We start from the raw sequence: 16,582 nt of genomic DNA, 5'->3' as shown, positions 1-16,582 counted from the left end.
AAACCACACAAACAGCAGATGCTCCACCAGGGACCTGGTGTACAACTTGGACACAGCGACTCGTGTCATCTCTCCGCAGCCCTATGAGGGGCCTCTCTTGGGATCCCCATTTTCCAGGCACATGGAAGCTGAAGGTCTAGTCCCAGTTCCCACTGAGGGTCAGTGGCTGAGCCAGGACTTGCACCAAGCAGTTTGAAGTCCAGCAGGGGAGACAGCATTGCACAGCCTCTGCCCTATCTAGTGCAGGGGGCTTCGTGAGGGGTCCAGGCTGCTGCTGTCCCCACACAGGGCACAGCCTGGCCGTGATCACATGTCCAGACCATGTGTGACAAATGGAGGAGGCCCCTCCTGGGGAACCCCAGTGCCCTCCACTAGCTGTTAGGCTGTGGGAAAGTTACTTACCTCCCCATAGCTTTAATGGTTCTGACCTCCAGAATCTCTGTGAGGACAAGAGAAGTGATTGATGGAAAGCACTCAGCTTCCTGGGCCCCAGCCAAGTGCTTAGAAAGAGCTCACACTTCTATTACTGCTATCATTTATTCATTCAACAAACTGCACCCACAAGCCCTTGCCTAAAGGTCTTTCAGTCTTGAGATGGAAAGGGGAGCAGAGGACTGGCTTCAGGCAATAGGGCCCAGAGGAGGGGGTGAGACCTCTGCTTAGGAAGGGAGGGTCCCCCAGGCTGCTGACGTGCAGGAGGATCCATGGGGTTAGCCAGGGAGAAAGGGGGCAGTGTGGCATCCTCTGCTGGCTGGTACTGGAACCACACCAACCTAAGAGAGGGAAACTTGTGCCCCAAATCAGGCAGAGCACCCCTCATCAGTGGGTACGATCCCTAGGCAGGTTTCCAAATGCAGGGAGGGAGCACCAGTGGTGCCTGGTGCTGCCTAGAAATACAGATGCAGGCCCCACCCCAGTGCTGACCAGTGGGTCCCCAGAGCAGGTGGCTTGAGGCTATACTACGCCAGCCAGCCACAAGACCCCTATAGGACCAGGTTTCAGCCTAGGGCCAGACTCAGGTGTGCACAATCTTACCCCTTATTTCCTAGTTTGGCTTCGGCTGTGAGGCGCCTCCTCTTGATAGGTGAAGGCACACCCTCTGCCCTGCCTGGGCTGCCCCCTGACCCCGCCTGGGCTGTAGCTCAGGCCACACAGATGGCTGCCAGGTGCCTGTCATCCCTGCCATGGGGCCTCTTCAGATCTGGGGGCTTTCTGCTCATGGCCTAGCTGGCCCAAAGCAGGGCTGCTCTGAGGTACTGTGTTTCCCTGAAAATAAGACCTAGCTGGACCATCAGCTCTAATGCGTCTTTTGAAGCAAAAATTAATATAAGACCCGGTATTATATTGTATTGTATTGTATTGTATTGTATTGTATTGTATTGTATTGTATTGTATTGTATTGTATTGTATTGTATTGTATTGTATTATATTATATTATATTCCCAGTCTTACAGTAAAATAAGACCGGGTCATATATACATTAATTTTTGCTCCAAAAGACGCATTAGAGCTGATGGTCCAGCTAGGTCTTGTTTTCAGGGAAACACAGTAGCCAGAGGTCTTCTGAGACCCTCAGACCCCAAACAGCACTCTTTTTTTCTCTTTCTCCCTCTTTCCCTTTCCCCCCAACTTCTTGCTCAATCTGACAGGAACCCTTTTCTTCTCTTGTCTCTCAGTGTCATTAGAGCTGAGCCCCTTCCCCTAAAGGTGGGGGCTTTTGTGCCAGCTCTTTCCCATCCCATGGAGGCTGTCATGGCCTCCACGGGAGCCAGGGAGCCTCCACAGCTCTCAGCTCACTTCTGTCCTTTCCTTGCAGGCTCCACTCAGGACTATGAGAGCAGGCTTCTCGAGGGCCCCCCAAGGGGCAAGGATGGCTGCCCAGCCCACTCCCTGCGGACCCCCTCGGACCACCACATCCTCCTAGCGCCCAGACAGAGGGGCCATGCCTGGGGAGCAGCCCCGCGGAGCGCCACCCCCAGCAATGACCGGAGGCCTGCAGCCCTGCCAAACGGCCAGTGGCATGGCCAGTGGCACGGCTACCCAGCCCCCCAGCGAGGATGGTGCCCCAGCCAGCAGGACCACCAAAGCCACAAGGGAGGTGGACAGCGGGGCCCAGGCCGTGGAGCCCCCTGAAACCCAGCCTCAGCAGGCTAGGGAGGGAGAGCCCAAGGCCCCAGTCCCGAGAACCCAGCCCCTAATCAACCCCCACGGAAAAGGCTGCAGCCCTCGGGCCCCACCAGGGAGGAGCCACACACTAGCTCCCACACAGCACACAGGCAGGGCTGACGACAGCCCCCAGCAACTCTACAGCCTGAGCATCGTGGGCTCAAGAGCCAGACCACCCCTGGATGAGACCCCTGAGGGCCTACAGTGTGAGGCCACCCAGCCCCCAGAGGCAGAGGCCCCACCTGCCCCAGAAGAGCTCAGCTTCCAAAGGTGCTTCCAGGAGACCCCCTCCAGCTTTACCTCCACCAATTATACCTCACCGAGCGCCACCCCTGGGCCCCCACCCCTCAGGGCCCCCCAGAGCAATGACGCCAGCCCCGGCAGGCCAGCGTCTTACTCGGAATTCCAGGCCATTGGGGCCGATGCCTGGCCGCCCACTGCCGAGAACAACTTCCCAGGTGCTAGTTTCGGGGTGCGCCCCACAGAGCCGGAGCCCTTTCCAGAAGGTAGCAGCCCCAGGGTGGCCTCCCTCCAGTTCCCCTTCCCAGCGCTGCACAGGGCCGGCCCGAAATCCTTCCCAGAGAACTCAGCTGAGCCTGAGTACTCCGAGAGGGCACTAGTGTTTGCCTTCCACCAGCCTCGGGGAGCGTGGCCGGAGGAGGCAGTGGGCATGGGTGCAGCCTACCCCCTCCCTGCCCGGCCTGCTGCCCCACCGCCACCCTGCTACCCCAACCAGCCCAGGGCCCTTGATCCCCCCAGTGACCTTGGCCATGCTCTCCCCTCCCCTGGTGCTGCTCACCCAGCCCCCAGCCCCTTCTCGGAGAGCACGGCCACCTTCCCAGACAGTTTGCACAAGAGCCTGACCAAAGCCCTCCCTGAGAGACCGCCTTCTGCCCACAATGAGCTGGGGAGCCCCAGGGGGCCCCCAAACTCTGTGCCCCAGAGGCACTTTTCTGGGCAGGTGTATGGAAGCCCCAGAGCCAGCAGGGTGGGCACCAGCCCTGGGTCTCTGGACACAGAGCTGGCTACCCCAGGGCCCCCGCCCACCAGACTGCCCCAGCTGTGGGATCCCGCTGCAGCCCCTTACCCCACACCTCCTCTGGGCACCCCCGCCACCTCCACGAGTACATTCTTTGAAGGCCAGCTCAGCCCAGGCCAGCGTCTTGGCCTCCGCCAGAGTCCCCCGCTGCCCTGGCCCCAGGTACTCCCAGCCACCAGGCCTAGTCCCCATCCAGTGGAGATGCTGAGCCGGCTGCCTTTTCCCCCAGGGGCCCCAGAGTGGCAGGGGGGCAGCCAGGGAAACCTGGGTGCTGCCAGCAAGAATCAAGGGCCAGGGGAGAAGCTGGCGGTGCTAAGAGACAGCCCAGGCCAGCATAGTGGCAGCTCCCCAGGGCTATTCACCTACAGTGGGCTGCAGGACTCCGGAGCCCAGGCCCTGTTCTTTGGGGTGGCCCAGCCCCAGGTCTCACCCCAAGGGACCCCTGGTCTGCCCCCACCCAGACTGGTGGGAGCCTCTCCCACTGAGTCCCCACTGCCCTCTCCTGCCACCAACACGGCTGGCAGCAGCACCTGCTCGTCACTGTCACCACTATCTAGCAGCCCAGCCAACCCCAGCTCAGAGGAGAGCCAGCTCCCTGGCCCACTCGGGACTTCTGCTTTCTTCCATCCCCCCACGCATCCCCAGGAGACCCGCAGCCCCTTCCCGTCCCCCAAGCCCTCACGCACTCTCCCCATCCACTACCAGCCAGAGCCAGTCAAGGCCTTCCCTTTCCCCAGCGAGGGACTGGGGGCTGAGGGCACCTTCAAATGCCTAGAGGAAGCCCCGTTCCCCAGCACAGGCCCTGAGGTGGGCAGCAGGGGGCTGGAAGGCTTCCCTCCAGAGCCGCCCCCCTACTCTGCCCACCACTTCCCCCTCAGCAGCGCCAGCCTGGACCAGCTAGACGTGCTACTAACCTGCAAGCAGTGTGACCGCAACTACAGCAGCCTGGCTGCCTTTCTGGAGCACCGGCAGTTTTGCAGCCTGCTCCTGGCCAGGACCAAGGAGGGCCACCGGCAGTCCTCGGGGCTCCCCACTCCCCCGGCCACCCTCTCTGTGCTGGCTGCCCCCAAAGCACCAGCCAGCGGGAACCCAAGCCTGCTCAGCCACACCAAGATGGTCCCTTTCCTGCTAGGAGGGGACATCCGGGTGGACGGCAAAGATGACCCCCTGAGGACGAGTTTCTTGTCTGGCCTGGCTGCTGCCCCCTTCCCACTGCCGGCGTCGGACCTGGACCTGGAGGATGACGCCAAGCTGGACAGCCTCATCACGGAGGCGCTCAACGGCCTGGAGTACCAGTCAGACAACCCTGAGATCGACAGCAGTTTCATTGATGTCTTCGCCGACGAGGAACCTTCTGGCCCCAGAGGTCCCAGTGCTGGGCAGCCCCCCAAGACCAGGGTGGGGGCCACGCCAGAGAGCAAAGCACACCTCCCGCTCCCAGCTGCGGCTGCCCCGCTGGAACCCCAGGCCACCCACTCTGGGGACGGGAGCTTCCCAGCCTGCAACAGGCCCAAAACCCGCTCCCTGGGCCCAGTGTGTGTGGAGGCAGACGGGGTCAGCCTGGCCAGCCAGCAGAGGAGAGGGAAGCAGTTTAAGTTTTTCCGGAAAGAGTTGGACACATCCAACACCGCCAAGAAGTCGGGCAGGAGAACCAGAGCCCCCTGCCTACGGCCCAGGAGGAAGGGTGACAGGGCTGAGCCAGCCCCACCACACCCCCAGGACCTCAGGCCCCAGGCCCCCAAGAGCCACACAGATCCTGGTGGCCAGGCCCTCCCGGTGGAGACCAGGAGCTCTAAGCGCCTCCGACTGTCCCCCGGGAAGGATTCCAGAAAGAGGAAGGCGCAGGGTGGCACCTGGAGCAAGGAGCTCATCCACAAGATCGTGCAACAGAAGAACCAGCTGCACAGGCGGCGGGTGCAGCGCGGCCAGGGCGGGCACTGCTCCCAAGCAGCCCAGAAGCCCGAGCCCAGCACCCTGGATGGTGGGCTGCAGGAGTACGACTACGCCTCGGAGTCCGAGGAGGAGGACAGCTTGCAGCCACGGGGCTCCCGCTTCAGAGGCCAGCCCCACCACAGCTGCCGGAGGTGGCACCGGGGTGAGAAGAGGAAGGAAGTGGACTTGACCCCAGGTCCCAGAGAGGATCGAGAGCAGCAGAAATCCAGGAAGGTCGTGAGGCAGGAAACCACAAAGCCAGGCAGGCCTTGTCCAGGCCCCAGTGAGAGCCCAGAGGTGCAGGGCCCACTGCAAAGCCCTGAGGCCAGGGCGGGCCCTAAGGAGAGAGGCCCCAAGCTTCTCCTGCAGGTTCTCACCAAGACCCCAGAGGAAAACCATCCATCACTAGACTTCCCCCAAGAGACCAAGAGCCCTGAAATTGCTGAAGAGTTTCCCCCTGATACCACAAAGCTTCGCAGAGACGTTTCCAGCTCTCCTCTGGCCACCTGTGTGGAAGGAAATCCCTGTCCCCCAGCCTCAGAGCAACCACAGCCGGGCAGAGAGGACACCATGGCGCCCAATCGGAGCTCACCAGCACCAGGTGCAGGCAGGCTACTGTGTGTCTCCCGGTGCACTGAAGCCCCTATCTCTCATGACACAGAGGACCCCCCTGCCTACATGCCAGGACAATTGCTGCTGCCTGTCACTGACACCACCACTGCCTACCCAGAGCCCAGCATCCTGTTTCTAAAGACCCCTAATCTTGGCTGTGATCCTGCTCTTTTTAATGCAGACTCCGTGGTTCCAGCTACCAAAAAGGGGCCCCAGCCCTACAGCAGCCCCCCGAGCGAATTACTCCTTGGACCCAAAGACCTGGCTGGCTGTTTCCGCGAAGACCTGTACTCCAAGCCCTTAGCTCCCGACACTGCGCCAGCCGGCAGTATGCACCTTCACCGGGATGGTGTGGACGCCAGTTCCCTCAAGCCAAAACCTCCCAAGAATCCACCCTACAAAGTTGACACAGACTCTGACAAAGCCAAATCGCCACTGACCTTGGAATCCACACCCCTCCTCTCGGGGCTGCCCAGAGAAGGCTTCAACCCCCCGATCTACAGCAGCCTGTCTGGAAATGGGGACACCCACTCGCCATCTGCATGCACCGAACCTCCCCCAAGAAAACCCCAGCTGGACCCACCATACCCCTCATTTCTGCCTGAGAAGGGCTGGCCCCTGCTGGAGGAAGTATCCCCGATGCTGTCCAGCCATCTGGGCCATTTTCCTGATCTCTCAGGGGGAAAGGCATTCAATAAGAAGTGTCCTCGTGAAGGGACAGTGGCAGCCAGCCCTCCCCCTTTGCCTAGCAAGGTTAGCGAATGTAGCGTCGCTTTTATGAGCAACCTGTCTGAGGATGAATTAGAGATCAAAAGATTGGTCACCGAATTAGAAAGTCAGCTGCAAAGTAAAGGGGTGCATGAGGCGTCAGGAGAGCTGCGCAGAACTGAGCAGGCAGGCAGGATGTGCTCAGGCACGGGTACCCCGCTGCCGGTCCACCAGGCCACCTTGCCCGGCAAGGACACATTCCCTGTAGCCGACTTCACTGGTCTTGGCAAATTGAGTCCACACCAGGAAGGGGCAGAAACAGCCATGGCCACCACAGAGGGGACTCTGGGGAGCCCCCGGGAGGAGTGGCCCTCATTCCCCCCAGGAGAAGCTGCCCCTTTCCCCAGCACCCACAAAGACCGGGTTTCTGGGGCTCCTTTCAGCCCCACTGGGGCCAGCCTCAGTTTCCAGTCAGTGCAGAATGCCCGTGTCTCCAGGACAAGGCTCTCCGAGGCAGAAGAGGGCTGTAGGGTACACTCAGAAGCCTGCACGCCCCACCCTGGAGAGCCACACAAGCCCCTTTCGGAAAAGGGGAGTTTAGCAAAGTGCGGCTCAAACTGTGAGCCTTTACTTTCTAAAAATAACAGGGCCACCAGAATCCGTCACAGCGAAGACGTCTTGCTGCTCGTTCCCTGCACACAGAGAGGAGGGCTGTTCCCAGGATCCCCCAAGTCACAGGGACCCTGCCGAGATGCCCCCAAGCTGAAAGTGCACGACAGCCCCGCTGCCCGTCTGGCACCTGACTTGGCATGTCGGGGTGCTGGGGTTCTGCGTCTGGATGCCCTTCCACCTTCTGGTGCCAGTCATACGGATGCTCCCAAGGGACATTCTGTCAGCAGCACAGGCGGGCCTCTCCACCCTGCGGTGGGGGGCCTCGCCTCTGAGGGTAACAAGGAGTTTGTGCCAGCAGGAGCCTCCCCAAGTCCTGCTTGCATGCCTGACACTAGTCCTGGCAGGAGGCCCCAAAATCCAGCCACGAGCCCCCTACGTCAGCTCCAGCTCCTGGTGGCCAGAGCATCTGAGAGCGAAGATGACACCCGGGACTTACAGGGGCCCCCGCCTGCTGACACCCAAAGCCCTCAACAGAGCGACCCCTCAGATCTGGAAAGAGACAGCATGGAAGATGGGAACGTGGCCTGCAGCCCCGCCAAAGGCTCTGATGGGGGCGTGCAGATGACAGCTGTCCCTGCAATGGCCAGATATCAGCTGGGGCCAGAGGCAGATGGACAGGCTCAGAAGCTCAACGGCCGGGGCAAAGCCAGCCAGCTGCATCCAGATAACTGGGGGACACTGGGGGGACCGGATGACCTCGCCACAGTCAATACCGACTCTAAAAGCACACTAGCCAGCCCGGCCATGGCTGCAGACCAGCTAGGGGGGCAGCTCCAAGAAAGCGGGGCAGCCTTGGGCCCTCAGAATGAGGCACGGGCCACCCCAAGCCCCACTTCCTCTGATGCAGAATCTTTGGTCCCGGCCTTGGCAGCAGCCCACTCCCAGAATGGGCCCAAGGACTGCACTCCAGAAGAGGCGACCTGCTCAGGGCTTAAGAAGCATGTGCTACTCATTGGGGAAAGCCTGGAAGCCCCCATGAGGGCCTTAGCTGGCTATGCCCCCTTGCCCACTTCTGCAGTCACCCCTATTCCTTGCAGCCTTGAGCACCTGCTCCAGGAAGACCCTCCCCCGGTGCCTTCAGGTGAGCTGAGGGGGCTACTCCCAGCTTCATCCTGCGGGGACCCTATCAGCCCAAAGCATCTGCCAGCCTGTCCCTCTGCCTGGACAACTTCGAAAAGGGCTGATTGCATCCCAGCTCCCAAAGATGCTGGGGCTGGTGGGGCCCTGGCAGCCCCCTCATCTTTAAGGACAAACCCCTGTGGCCTCAAGGAAATCCTGGCTTGCCATCCTGTCCTGGGGGAATGCAGCCTCCTGGAAGACCCTCCCTTGGGCCAGCCTGGCTTTATCAATGTCTTCACTCCCGCCCATGTGGGGGACCGCCCTGAAGGCTGCATGTCAAGAACCCTAGAAGGCTCCAGAAAAGAGAGGCCAAGGGGATCTCCTGCCTGGGATGCCCCTCCTCCCCCAGTGAGGGCCATCTCCCCAAGAGTGACCATCAAGGCTGCGGCCCTACCCGGCATTCCCACCACAGATGGCATGGGGGCAGTCATAGGCCCCGGGGCTGAGTGGCCAGACCCTCACTGCAGGGGAGCCCTGCCACACACCAGCCCTGACAGGACACCCAAGGGCCCGTCCTCAGAAACCCCAGGAAACAGGGAAGGCCAGAGCACCACCATTATGCCCTCTGACCTTTCCCACCAGGGGACCTCAGGGCGAGAGCCCCATGCCCGCTGGGAAGGGGAGGTGGGGGCCAGCTCCCAAGGCCAGGAGGACTTGGAGACACCTGGCATTACAAAGGCCACCGAAGCTGGCACTAGGGGCCCAACAGTCACCTGCCCTTATGAAGAACTCCACCCAGGCAGAGCTGCATCTCTGTACAGCACGGCCAACAACTCCAGACCCAATTCCCCCCAGAGCCTCAGAAATGTCCCCCACCAGATGCCCCAGGGGGACCCGCTCTGTCCCCAGGACCCCAGACAGAAGCCTCATGGCTTTAAAAAGAGGCCCGTATCCACTGAGAACGGCCACTGGAAGGACCAAGGCCCTAGCGGGTGGCCTGTGACCTGTGAGATCTGCTTAGCCACCTTCCGCTCCAGGCCAGGTTTAAACCGACACAGAGCCAGGAAGCATGGGCTGCACAGAGGGGCCACCTCCCAGCTAAGCGCCCTGACCCGGCCCGCTCCCCAGCCTGGGGAGATAGCAACCAAGATGTGCCACCCTCCTGGAAAGAAGAACCGCAGGGCACCTGGGAAAGAGAAACCAAAGCAAGGACTGAGTGGTCCCAGCCACACGGCTGGGTCACCTCCAGTCCAGGGTTCCATGGCTCCTGAGGACATCCCAGGTCCTGAGATGTCCAAGGGGCTTAGGCTCCACGTTCTGGGAACATCATGCTGTCCCCCGAGCCAGGAACCACACCCTCCAGGCCTGGTCAAGCAAGGGGTGAACTTGAGGCCTGCAGAGCCCAGGAAACGGGACCGGCTGGAGAGGGACAAGCCCCATCCCAAAGGGGCAGAGAGAGGAGGAGGCCAGAGGCGGGGCAGAGTGCCTGCGGACGTCCCCAGCGAGTCAGAGGGAAAATCAAATAAGAAAGTGAGAAAGCCAAGAGCAAGAAGGTTCCGGGAGGAGAGAGGTCCTCGAGTCTCTCCTGATGTGATTTCAGATAGAAGCCGCTGGAATCCATCAACTGCGATTGCCAATTACCCGGCCCCTCCAAGCCGCTGCCTCTCACCAGAGGCAGAGCGGGAGACCAGGGTCATGCAGCCGCCTCTCCTCGCCGCCACAGACGTCGAGGAGACACCCTCCCAGAAGTCACCTGGGAATTGGGTGGCCCATCCAGGGAGAATGGAGGGGGCACCTTCTGGGGAAGGACCAGAGGGGCAGAAGTCAGCCTTGGCAAGGGGTGGCCAGGGACCCAGAGAGACCAGGACATCAGGTATCTACAGAGAGCCATCACAGGCAGCTAGGAGTAAGCCTGCAGGGGACAGCACAGCAGTGGGTGGCAGGTCAGGGCACGATGTTGGGGAGGCGCACAAGGCCCTGTCGGGACCCCCAGGCCCTCCCGAGACTCGTGGTTCTGAAGCAGCAGGCACCATCAGCATTTGCCTCCGGGGCCCCCTGCACAACCCAGAAGACGGGATCCAGGAGCATGAGGCTGTCGCTCCTGAAGCCCCCAGCCTGGATCTCAGGGACCCGCATGCCTTGTTCGATGACGAAGCTTCCTTTTCCCAGCTCTTCCCTCTGAGCAACCGCTTAACTCGGAAGAAGAACCCCCGAGTCTATGGGAAGCGCTGTAAAAAGCCAAAGCCCCCGCCACCACCAGAACCCAGTGGCGACTTCCAGAGCAGTGCCAGTCTGCCCTCTGCCCACCTGCCCACAGACCTCAGTGACTCGGGTTCCCTCTGCCTGTCCCATGAGGACCCATGGGGTGACGAGGCCACAGGCCTGCCCGAGTCCTTCCTGCTGGAGGGCTTTCTTAGCAGCAAGGTGCCTGGCATTGACCCCTGGGCCCCTGGCCCCAACCTATGGGCCCTGGAGCCTGACCCAGAGGCAGGCTATGCAGCGCAGGGGCCCTCTGACAGCACTGAGGACCACCCATCAGAGAACATCCCCGAGCTACACATGGTCCCAGCGGCTTGGCGAGGCCTGGAGCTGCGGGCTTCCCCCGAGGAGACTGCCTCTTCTCTCGGGGACGTGAGCCCTGAGCCCCCCAACCTGGAGCGAGAGCACTATGACTGCGGGCTCCCGGGGAACGCCATGGATCTGGAGAGGCTCAGCGCCAAACTGGAGATGCAAGATCTGTGCTTCCTGGGACGCTACGAAGACCCTATTGGTCTGCCTGGCATGAGTTTCTTAGACTTCAAGGCCCCAGAGAACTCTCAGGGGCCACAGAGCCAAAGGACAGAGGAGGCAGCCGGGGCCGGAAGGGCCCCAGGCAGAGACCGTCACGCCAAGGCCGGGAGGGTACCGTACAAGTGCAGGGTGTGCTTCCAGCGCTTCCACGGCCTGGGCGAGCTGGACCTCCACAAGCTGGCCCACAGCCCGTCGCCACCCCCTACCTGCTACATGTGTGTGGAGCGCAGGTTTGGCTCTCGTGAGCTGCTGCGGGAGCACCTGCAGGAGAAGCACGTGCAGGGCCGCGCGGGGCTGTGGTCCTGCGGGATGTGCCTGCGGGAGGTGGCGGACGTCTGGATGTACAACGAGCACCTGCGGGAGCACGCCCTTCGGTTTGCCCGCAAGGGGCCGGTGCGGAGGTCCCTGGGGGACCCGCCTGGATGCTGGGAGGGGGACAGCACTGTCACACACTTCCTGAGCAGCATCATGGGTCAGGCGTCCAAACCCCACAGGGGCAAGCGTTCAGTTGGTCAGGCAAATGGGGGCCCCGCAGAGAGGGAGAGGGCAAAACCCAAGGCTCGTGCCAACAACTCAAACCTGGATGGCTCCTTAATGACAGACAGCGCCTTGGCCAACAGCAGCCCATCCACCTGCGAAAACCCCACTCCGCCCAGCAGCTCTACCACTTTCCCCGACTCCACCAAGACATGCCCCAGCCTGTCCCCTGACCCCTGCTCCAACCGCGAGACCCTCCTCCATGCCATCCCCGTGCACCAGGACTGCAAGGACCCTTCCCGCGACTGCCACCACTGCGGGAAACGGTTCCCCAAGCCCTTCAAGCTGCAGCGCCACCTGGCGGTGCATAGTCCACAGCGCGTCTTTCTGTGCCCCCAGTGCCCCCGGGTCTACCCTGAGCCCCGTGAGCTGCGCGCGCACCTGGCCAAGGAGCACGAGGTTAGGGAGGAGCTGGAGCTGCAGCACACCCCACTATATGCCTGTGAGCTCTGCGCCAATGTCACGCACATCAGCAAGAGGTCTTTCGTCTGCAGCTCCTGCAACTACACGTTCACCAAGAAGGAGCAGTTCGACCGACACATGGACAAACACCTTAGGAGGGGGCAGCAGCCCTTCACATTCCGTGGGGTACGGAGACCGGGCACCCCTGGGCAGAAGGCCCCTGCCCGAGAGGGCACACTGCCCAACAAACGGCGCAGGGTGACCACACCCACCAGCACCCCTGGGCTGGTCATGGACTGGCCTCTGTCCCTAAGCAGCGGCCCCGCCCTGAATGAGGCAGCCCTCCCAGCCCTGCTCCAGCCCAGCCCGGAGGCGGCTCCCGGCAGCATCAAGGGTCAGCCCAGGACCCCAGAGAGGCCCATAGACTCTGTGGGCCACCTGGTCAGTGGGGACAATCGGCCCTCTGACCCCCAGGAGCTCCTGCTCCCATCTCTGTCTCCTTTTCCAGCAGCCTCAGCGGATTGTAAAGATGGCCACAAGCCAGACCAAGCCCCAAAGAGCCCCACAGATGAGGCTTCCCCGGGCAGCCCAGTGCCTCTTCTCCAACAGGCTCTCCCTCTGGAGGAGTCTCTGCCCCGGCTGGGGGCCAGAGGCCAAGCCATAGAGGAACAGAGGGCTGCTGGCCCGTTCTCAGGGAAAAACAGGACCCCGTGTACCCCTGGCAAATGTGCCCCTGACCATTGCCCCGAAGCCCCTTCCCTGCTCCGGAAGGAGAAGCAGGTGTCCACATGCCAGATGATGCCTGAGGGGAGTATAGAGGGCCCCTCCCACAAGGGTAGTGCCACCAAGCATGGGGGCTGCCGGAGTTTTTCAAAGGACAGGCCAGCCTTATCTACCCCCAGCAAAGTGCCCAAGTTCCCGGTGCAATCGAAGAAGGCCATGGCAAGCCCAACACCTGGAGAGCCAGCCTGTGGCACCGAGGACAAGCAGAAGCCCACGACCCTCAAAGCCAAGCTGGGTCCCAGCTCCCAGGGCAATGGAGGCCCACGGCACAGCAGCAAGATGGCAGGCGGTAGCCAGCCCCAACCAGCCAGTGGGCAGCTCCAAAGTGAGACAGCCACCACCCCAGCCAAACCCAACTGTCCAGGCCAGACTCCCGTCCCAGACAAGCCTCCCACTCGAGCCCCAGCCAAGGGCCACCCCAAGGCACCAAGGGAAGCTGGTGACCAGGGACCCCAAGGGAACCTGGGCTCCAGGGAGAATGGAGATGGCAAAGAGAAGAAGAGAAAGGGCCGGGCCTTGGGGCCAACCAGGAGGGAAAGTGGGACCTTGGGTAGAACCCCTGCAGTCCCTGACAAACCCCCCCGGGCTCCCCGAAAGCAGGCTACTCCCAGCCGTGTGCTCCCCGCCAAGCCTAGGCCCAGTAGCCAGAACAGCACGACGCTGCCCCAGCCCTCGGAACAGCGGAAGGGGGAGCCTGGCCACCCGCACCGGGACTTCAGACACAGCAAGGATGGGCTGAGCAAGGCCTTCCCCCAGGCGAGACCCCTGCACAGGCCCCCCAAAAGGGCCAGAGCTGTCCACGGTGCTGAACCTGCCAACCCCCGTAGCTGCTGGACCGCCGAATCCCAGAGCGACCTCCTCAGCCAGCTCTTCGGACAGAGACTAACCAGCTTCAAGATCCCTTTAAAAAAGGATCCTTCTGAATAATTTATAGGCATGAGCGAGTGCATGGGAAAAGGGCTGGGGTACGAACGCCACACATGAGGGACTCCTATCTACACTTCAGTCTCCTGAGATAGTTCACTTGGTGGCCACATCTTAATCCACCTGGCTTCCCATGCAAATGCTCAGACTTTGGTGTTAGAGCTGAGACTCTAATGCTTTGGGCAGCGTCCGGGGGTGAATAGACAACAATCCCTCTCTAGCTGAAAGGTGACGGTGAGGGGTCGGCCAGCTGCAGCCTCTTCGAAATCATGCAGCTGTTTTCTCAGTAACAAGAACTTGAAGAAAGAGCAGCTCACACCCCGCACCCTGTGTGCCCCCACTGTGGATGCACAGTACACCACAGAACCCCCTTCTTTGAAGGTTTGCACAGGTTTCCTCCCCTCCATGTCATCTAGCAGGGAAGTACATTGAGGCGGCCGCGGTCGGTCAGATAGTGGCAAACTCCTCTTCGTCTTGTTGCTGCTGTAGCTGGAATTCCAAAGTTGCTTTACAGATCAAATGGGGGTGGTGCAGCACTCTGCCTAGAAGAGTGTTTTGTGAGCTACCTGGCCCCCAGAGTATAACCGGCCTTCTCTGAGCACACATCGTGATGGCCAGTGTCTGTGCCACCAACAGAAGCACTGCTCTCCAGTGCATCCTGAACCCGGAGGGCCACGTTCCTATCTGAACAGGGAGAAAGCTGCTCATCAGCCAGCTCCCACGGGTCCTCCCTTCCCATTCCCCAGAGCCTCCACCCCAACCAAGCCTCTGCGGTTGCCTTTCTAGAGCCTTCCTCCTACACGGAGCTCTTGGTTGCAAGTATCAGCAATTTAGCTCTGAAGTTTCTGGTGCTATTTTCATGTTGTAATGTGAATACAGGCTTCCTTGATTTTTTACCTGGGGGATTGGTTGGGGAGACAGGGTGGGTAGGAGCGATGGGGGCTGCACGGAAGGCCCACAGGCACCAGCTGCCCCGAGAAGTCTTTCACTGGCTCCCCGGTGCTAGCAGGCTCCAGGCCCAGGGTTGCAGTCAGAGCAGCCGGCTGGGACACTCAGGGCCGGGGGTGGCGCTGCTGGCATCTTATGCACTGACGTGAGCCAAGGGTTGGAACACGTCCATTTTACAGAATCATGTCTTTGAAGGGGGTAGGAGGGTGGGAGAAGCTTCCTTCTGTTCTTGGGTGTCTAAGGTTCATGGTTTGTTTCCTTCTGTTTTTGTTTTTTTTTTTGTTTTGTTTTTTTCATTTTTCCTTGGGTGCAATGTGTATGTTAAAAGTTTTTATTTTGGTATTTCGAAAGAGACCAAATCTCCTTTCTAGAAAGTGTTGTGTGCCACTCAGAATGCCTCTTTAGTGCTGATAAATAAAACATGGGGGAACTCTGAGGCTATACTGTACGAATCACAGCAAATTCATCCTGTAAAATATATTCCCACTATTTTCACAGAAAGACTCTACTGTATGGTGTCTGTCCTCCCTTCCATCCCTACTGCCTACCCACCCTGGCCCAGAACCTGGCTCATAAGGGTCGGCTTCAGCTGCCACTGCTATCCTGTCACCAGGGCCACCTGGCCCTGCAGAGCCTCCTCCCAAGCAGCAAAGCAGTCCCATCAGCCCCTCCAGGGTTGTAACATGGTGCAAATCATGCCATAGCACAGCCTCACCATGTTTCTGAAATTTCACGGCTCTGTGCTAAGGCCCAGGGAGCAGAGCAGGAGAGATTAAAGTGTCGGGAAATCATGAATGTGGCTCAGTTTTGGGGACACAGGAAGGCAGCAGAGGCAGCGTGAGGGGTGAAACCAGGAGAAACACCCTCACACAGGCTCAGACCTCTCCGGCCCACCATGTCTTGAAGACCCCCTCAAAGACTCCCGTGTCCATGACAAGCACCTGGATGGCAAAGGAAGTTGTCCAGAGTCAAGTACCCATCTGGTCCTGCCCCTGAGGGCCACCTGGGCCCAGGCATGAGGAGGGCTGCTCAGAGGAAGCCCCCAGCAACACATGTTGGAGAAAGGAGGGGAGCCTCACCATTTCCACGTGGAGAGGGAGGCCACACATGAAACAATAACTGGGATCTTATAACTTCTGTCCAGGCCCATGACGCCCCTGCCCCATCTCCACATTCCTTTGCCCCCTACTCACCTCCATCCTGCCAGGCCCTTGCTTGTACAGTTCCCTCTACCAGGAATGCCCTTCTCAAGTCCTCTCCCTCAGTCTCAGCCCCTCCCAGCGGTGCGCCACCACCCCCAACCCCAGGTGGGTGGCCATGAGAAACTCAGTGAGGGAGCCTGGCCATCCATCTCACACTTACACACCTGGTCTGCACTGGGAAATGAAGCAGGTGCCGGTCCCGCCCTCAGGGACCTCCAAACAGATTCTTTCATGAGGGGCGGGCTTTGGTCTCCTTGGGTGGGGGGTCTCCACCGCAGGACCTCAGACATGACTGGAGATCAGGAACGGAAAGGGGTGAGAAGGGCGCTGGTGCCTCATGAAGCAGTGAGGTGCTAGGTTGGGGTGGATGAGTTTGAGCCGTGTTTGAGGAAGGCTATCTGGGGACTTGAGATGGAGACCCATGGGACCCAGCAGGTCCACAGGACTGGGTGCCCCCATTCCTGGGTGCCCCCTGTTCAGCCAACCATGCCTGGGGCAGGGCCCAGAGCCAGCAGCATCCATATCACCTGGGAACATGGTGGACATTCCAGGCTGTGCCGACACTGTGATCGGACGCTCTAGGGCAGGCGGCCACTCTGCACTATCACAAATCCTTGGGGTGCTGATGCTCATGATATGTGGGTACCTATAGCGGCTGCAGTCTGCTCAGGGACTGGTGGGAGCAAGCCGCCCCACTCCTGTGGCTTGAGCCCCCTCCTGCTGCCAGAGCCCCAGGCATGGAAATGCCCGCCTGGCCAGCAGGTGGCAGCATTTGCCTGACTTGGCTGGGCACCTGGGTCCCGCAGCT

General features: G+C 60.6%; 1 protein-coding gene across 2 annotated transcripts in view; it reads left to right on the top strand.

Annotated features, from left to right (window-relative positions):
- ZNF469 (zinc finger protein 469) overlaps positions 1–15,284 on the top strand; it is a 307,143-nt gene extending 291,859 nt beyond the window's left edge. For both annotated transcript variants that reach the window (XM_088800201.1, XM_074314463.2), the window contains one exon: positions 1,817–15,284. In XM_088800201.1, the coding sequence (XP_088656327.1) occupies positions 1,943–13,627 (11,685 nt within the window). In that variant the 5' untranslated portion in view covers positions 1,817–1,942 and the 3' untranslated portion in view covers positions 13,628–15,284. The remainder of the gene's footprint in view (positions 1–1,816) is intronic.
- Positions 15,285–16,582: the final 1,298 nt, after the last annotated feature.

Source organism: Rhinolophus sinicus, chromosome 8 (assembly GCF_057876585.1).
Source record: "Rhinolophus sinicus isolate RSI-liver-muscle chromosome 8, RSI-T2T, whole genome shotgun sequence".
Taxonomy (NCBI): domain Eukaryota; kingdom Metazoa; phylum Chordata; class Mammalia; order Chiroptera; family Rhinolophidae; genus Rhinolophus; species Rhinolophus sinicus.
This window is presented reverse-complemented; position numbering and strand designations above follow the sequence as displayed.